The sequence below is a fragment of the Periplaneta americana genome, chromosome 4 (genome assembly GCF_040183065.1).
Source record: "Periplaneta americana isolate PAMFEO1 chromosome 4, P.americana_PAMFEO1_priV1, whole genome shotgun sequence".
In the NCBI taxonomy this organism is placed as follows: domain Eukaryota; kingdom Metazoa; phylum Arthropoda; class Insecta; order Blattodea; family Blattidae; genus Periplaneta; species Periplaneta americana.
The window spans coordinates 38,647,129-38,653,425 of NC_091120.1; the positions used below are offsets into that span (position 1 = coordinate 38,647,129).

The window sequence follows — 6,297 nt, forward strand, 5'->3', positions numbered from 1 at the left end:
AAATTTAACCTGTCTGATGGGTCCAAGGTTTCCGCGATCGTGAAATTGTATTCGACACATAATAGGGTTAGTAGGATTATTCTCTTCACTTCAATCAGTTGTTCTGTTTCGAGAGACATGGCACCTGAACGTAAAGGTTAAGTTGAAAACTGTAAATTACAGTACTGCATAACTGTAGACCTAGAATAAAATTGCATGGCACAGTACAGTACTGTATTTAGAATTAAACTACAGTAATACATTTAATTTAAAGCGTGAAGGGATACATAATGCATATTATAAATTTACTGTTGGATTGGGGAGCCCCCTCCCCAATAAAGGACACCTCCCAGTTGCGGACAGATTGTTACTTCCCTTTGATGTCCGTAAATGAGAGGTTTCACTGTATATACATTTCTGGATTCGCCTATAGCCTACGTGCTACATCCCCTACCCATCTCAAACGATTGGATTAAATGTTACTAATTATGTCACGTGAAGAATACAATACTCGTACGTGTAGTTCTGTGTTGTGTAACTTTCTCAATTCTCCTGTAACGTCATCCCTCTTTAGCAAACATTCTGATGGGGGCAGATAAAAAAGTTAAATTTTTTCTTTCAACGTGTTAATAATGTCAAAAGAAGTGCTTATACAAATTTTGGCCACTCGATCGCAATTACGAGAGCCGTAAAAAAATAACAGACACAGCAATTCTTTTTAGCTATTTTTTTTAACATATTCCTCACCAGAATTGAGACATTCGTCATATCATGGGATCGACAGAGAGGTGTAGACGGCTGTCAAACGCTGGTTCCGAACCCAGGCGGCCGACGTTTACAACACAAGAATACAAACATTTATCCCATGATATGATAAATGTCTCCATTCCAGTGGTGAATATGTTGGAAAATAGTGCAATAATTTCCATGCAATTGTGATTTTTTTCTGTAAACGGCCTCAGGGAAAATCACTTTCTGGACGGCCTCGTAATTGCGGTCGAGTGGTCAAAATTTGTATAAGAACTTCTTATGACATTATTAACATAGAGGAAGAAAAACATTTTTTTTATCTGCCCCCATCAGAATGTTTGCTTGTTAGCCCTATATATTTTCTAAGCACCTTATTCTCGAACTCCCTTAACCTCTCTTCCTCTCTCAAAGTGAGAGTCCAAGTTTCACAACCATACAGAACAAATGGTAGGCTAATATATTCTTTTTTATAAATTCTTTTTGTTCGTTTAGTTAGCTATCCGAATACAGGCCTGAATCTCACAAGTGATACCAAGAAGGCAACACTTATGAGGCAACTAGGCCATGAGATAATGGATAGGGTGATTATAAATTCTAACTTTCAATACTTTTGAAAGCTGACTGGATGACAAAAGCTTCTCAACCGAAAAATAGCAGACATGTCTCACATTTGTTCTGTATTTAATTTCCTTTCCAGTGTCATTTTATGTTTGTTACTGTTGCTCCAAGGTACTTGAATTTTTCTACATTCTACGTATCGGAAACTACAGTAGTTGAAACTGTTGTTACAACTCCTATCGTATTGCATCCTGCGCCAGTCTCTCTTCCTCCTAACCTTGAAAATACTAGTATAATTATCATTTCTTATTGCATCGCCTCTGGTTCTGTGTTTTTCAATGGTAGGTGCTTCAGTTCTCACGCCTTGGTTCGCGGTTTCAAGTACTACCTCCCCACCCAGTTCAGTTCGCCATACCGCCTGACCTGAAACAATACATTCAAGTCTTTATAAAGTGGCAAAGACTGCTCATACAAAATCCTTTATTATTCCGGTTTCATACTTGAGTGAGCATGCTGGCAGTGCGAGATGATATGGCGGTGATGAATCACCTCGACATGTCAAGTACTGCATATCCTGTTTCTCTTACAGCAGGTCAGCGACTTAGATTTATTTTTTCCTTTGTCATTAATGTGTTTAATGAAACGGCATGGAATGCACTTCTTTAGGCCTAACGAGTTGTCCCAGATGACTATGACTTTAATTGGCTTACATTTCTGATTACGAAGTTACGAAAATCATATATTAAACATGGTATGGTGAGATGATAAGTAATGGTGATGGAGGTATTGAAGATTATAGTGATTGATATTCATTTAAACTAAACTGCACCTGACCACGAGCTTTGTCCCTTCGGGTGTATTAATTTTATACATTATCTTTATAAATTAGTATTATTATTATTACTTACTTACTTACTTACTTACTGGCTTTTAAGGAACCCGTAGGTTCATTGCCGCCCTCACATAAGCCCGCCATTGGTCCCTATCCTGAGCAAGATTAATCCAGTCTCTACCATCATATCCTACCTCCCTCAAATCCATTTTAATATTATCTTCCCATCTACGTCTCGGCCTCCCCAAAGATCTTTTTCCCTCCGGCCTCCCAACTAACACTCTATATGCATTATTATTATTATTATTATTATTATTATTATTATTATTATTATTATTATATTATTATTACAGTATTATTATAGTGGCAGGTCTTTCACTGCAAATCTAGCATTCTCCAGTCTTTCCTATTTTCTGTCTTTCTCTTGGTCTCCACATATGATCCATATATCTGGTATCTTCTTCTGCCCCGAACTCTTCTCCCATTCACCATTCCTTCAAGTACATCCTTCAGTAAGGAATTTTCTCTCACACAGTGAGCCAGCCTATTCCTTTTTCTCTTCCTGATCAGTTTTAGCATCATTCTTTCTTCTCCCACTTTTTCCAACACAACTTAATTTCCTATTCTGTTTGTCCATTTCATACGCTCCATTCTTCTCCTTGTCCATATGTCGTAATAACCATGTTTCTGCCTCATTCAATGCCACACTCCACACAAGTAGTTCGCAAGTCTCTTCCTTAGTTTAATTTTCAGAGGCCCGCACAAGATGCTCCTTTTTCTATTAAAAACTTCTTTTGCCGTAACGAGAATAAAAATAAGAAAAAGTGAAAATAAAATTATTTACGACGAAAAGGATATGAAATGAAGTATAATGTTTAATAATAATAATACTAATAATAATAATAATAATAATAATAATAATAATAATAATAATAATAATAATAATAATAATAATAATAATACTCGTAGTTGTAATTGAAATTATTTTCTTTCTTCCTATCTTTCTTTTTTTTCTTTCCTTCTTCATTTCTTTCTTTCTTACTTTATGTTTCGCCTCTTTTCGTGGTGTAGGAAAGAGTAAATTTTCTTTTGATCAATATTAGATAGGCACACATTACTGGTCTCCCTGGTAGTGTGGTCAGTATGCCATAGGGCCGCTGAGACAGAATTATATTTTTATAAAATTATATTAAATGCAACTTATGATGACAAAGAAATTAGAGACTAAAAATTTGCATACAATTTTTAAACGAAATAATTAGACTATTATTACCATCTAAAACATAAAAATGAAGAATCGAGATAGCCTTATCGGAAAAGTGAAGAATCCAGATTGTAGTGTAAGTAGTAAAAGCAGATATCCTTTTTAATTTTTTGTATTTATCTTGTACAATTTTATTCGTTTTTTTAATCTTTCATCAGAACGGGTCCGGAGTAGTGGAACAACCCTATCGTGGAGTTAACCAAACTTCCTTTTATCAAATGGCAGCTCTACCTCATCTGCACGTTAATTTTATCTTTCATTACACTAACTGCATTATATAGAGTAAGTATTGGTTTATTTATCATTTAATAATTCCCTTGTAATCTAACAATGTGAAAAATTTTGTTTCTGCTGATTTTCTGAGACATTTTATTCCACATTATTATAATATTAGAGGCCGGGTAGCTCAGCTGTAGAGCAACTGGCAACAAGTTACAAGGTCCTGGGTTCAATCCCGGATGGTGGCTGAATTCTTATCATTACCGAAACTTCTACAACGGCATCTGGGTTCACTCCTGTCTTAAAGAGTACCGAGTTTTTACAGGGGGTAAAAGGCGATCGGAGCGTGGTGCTGACCACACCACCCCATTCCAATGACGAGATCACCAAAGCATATATTATATTCATATCCCTCATGAGCTTTCAAAGCTTTCTTTACTTCACATTTTAATGTTAATTTAAGCGGAAGGCTATGTTAAAAAAGTAATTTGCAAACTTGTAATACCTACATTAAATTGTACCTGAAAAAGGATATTAATATAAGTATGTCTATTATAACTAAAGTTGGGACAAAGATTTACAAAGCATCAAAGAATTTGAGAGTATGACTCAAACAGAACTAGTAAAATATAGGTACAGTAATATTTAAATTACAAACTATGCAAGTTAAACATAGACACCTTTGAAGGAATTAACATTTCAGCAAATGTGTAATAATATTGCCATAGTTAGTTATGAAATACAATTTTTTACGCGGTTATATTTCAAATTTTAAAACTTAGTATTTTGTTTTATGTTACATAATATGATGAAATTAATATTATTATGATCCATTAATTTAGTTTATCATTAATTTCGTTTCTGATAAACTGATTATCATTGTAGAAAAAAACTATATATATGAAATAGTTTGTGATAAATGTATAACTGAAGTTTCAAAAATTAAGATTTTTAGAAAAAAAATTAAAGAAAGAACTCATATCACAGGGTTATGTGCAAGTCTTATAATTGAAAGGAACGTAAAATTGAGAACTGGAATTATTGCATTATTATCTTGTTTATCAGAACAGCGAATGCAATTCAAAGGGATATTAAATAAATAATTCAAAATACTTTTGTCATTTCGTCGTATTTATAGAATAAATGGGAAGTAAGTCAAGAATTGAAGTCACAGTTATCATCTTAACGCCTGTTAATAGCTTAAGGAGAGATTAACTACCCTATACTGCGAGTGTTAAATTTGATTACTTGGCCTATTATCCCAGGAACTACTGAAGATAACGTACTGAATTTTTACAGGATAAAGGTGCACAGTTTATAAGCAGACAGACGCACATTTATCAGAAATACAGACTGTAGACATTATTTGATTTTTTTAAAATAATGTTGATTATATTTTGTTATTTTTATGTAAAGTATTTTTTGCTCGAAGTAATAGATATAAACTTACATCATTTATGTGCGTGCATTTCATTAACTTACTGTATTGTTGTCAACATGTGTTTAGAATTTCATCCTTATAATGTTTATAGTTCCTGAGAAAATGGGTAAATAATAAAAATCAAATTCAACACTGGCGGTATAGGGTAGCTAAGTACCCTTTAAGTAGTTTAAAAGTGAGGTTAATTAAAAAATTAAGAATTACGAGAAAGTTAAAAAATATCTGAATATCCGGAATGTTTACATCGAATCATAGAATAGAGTAACTATATACAAATAAATAAACTTTGAATCTTTCTTAACCCTGTGGTGGGCGCCCTTAATACTCTGTGTACTAAATACGCACCTTCATCCAGAGTCTTCCTAACTTCTGTGATGGCGTAGTCCGGGACTTTCAACTGAAGCGTATGGCTCTGCAAGAACTTGGCAACCCTGTCAACCAGCAGCGTCTCCACCTGGGCGTCCCTCTCGTCTGCGTTCTTAGGTAGGCTGGCGTCGAGCTCCGCTTCTGACAGCGCCCTTCCGTTCAGCTCTCTGGAGACGTCCATGCCGTCCTGGGTTCGGACCAGGGACACGCCGTCCACGATGTCCACGTCGCCGGGACGCCTCAGCGCGCGGTCCACGAACGTGAGCGCCCTCATCTTGACGCACAGCGACATGTCTTTGTCGCCGCAGCTCTGCAGGAACCTATACGCGCGTTCGACGCCTTCCTCCAGCAGAGACGCCGAGTCTTCGGTAGCGACCACATTCTGCGAACTCCTCGCCTCGAAGTCCTCTGCCGCCGGGAAGGCGGAAGCTAGGGCTATGCCCGCGAATAACAACACCCACTTGGTGACAGCCACCATGCTGGTTCCGCACACGCCACTCGAGAAAGAATAAAGTTCCAGCGCGAGCGTGTCGCTGGCTTCTCGAAACTTGGACTGTGATGGGCAAGTAACTTGTTGCTCTCTTTTATTTGTTTCCCCCCCACATTAAAAACCCAACCCAAACCTCCGATTTGTCTTGGCAAAAGTTTTCATTGAAGCCGGTACGTAGAAACGCCGCAGCGATGCAGCGATGGTGGTGGTAGCTGTGGTGGAGGTGATGAGGCATCTACGATTAAAAAAATGTGTCAAATGATGAAGAGAAAAGAGAGAGAGAGAGAAGCGGCCATGTCTGGAGCTAGCAGAAGAAGGAAAGGGGACGCGTGGACGAGAGCCAGGAGGAAGGAGGGAAGGTCGATCGGCGCCTCGGTGGGAGGGATAGACTCCGTGTG

General features: G+C 37.0%; 1 protein-coding gene across 1 annotated transcript in view; it reads right to left on the minus strand.

The window, feature by feature from the left end:
* Osi9 (DUF1676 domain-containing protein Osi9) overlaps positions 1 to 5,978 on the minus strand; it is a 29,007-nt gene extending 23,029 nt beyond the window's left edge. The window contains exon 1 of the mRNA XM_069823203.1: positions 5,389 to 5,978. Within this exon, the coding sequence (XP_069679304.1) occupies positions 5,389 to 5,887 (499 nt within the window). The 5' untranslated portion in view covers positions 5,888 to 5,978. The remainder of the gene's footprint in view (positions 1 to 5,388) is intronic.
* Between the last annotated feature and the right edge of the window lie 319 nt (positions 5,979 to 6,297).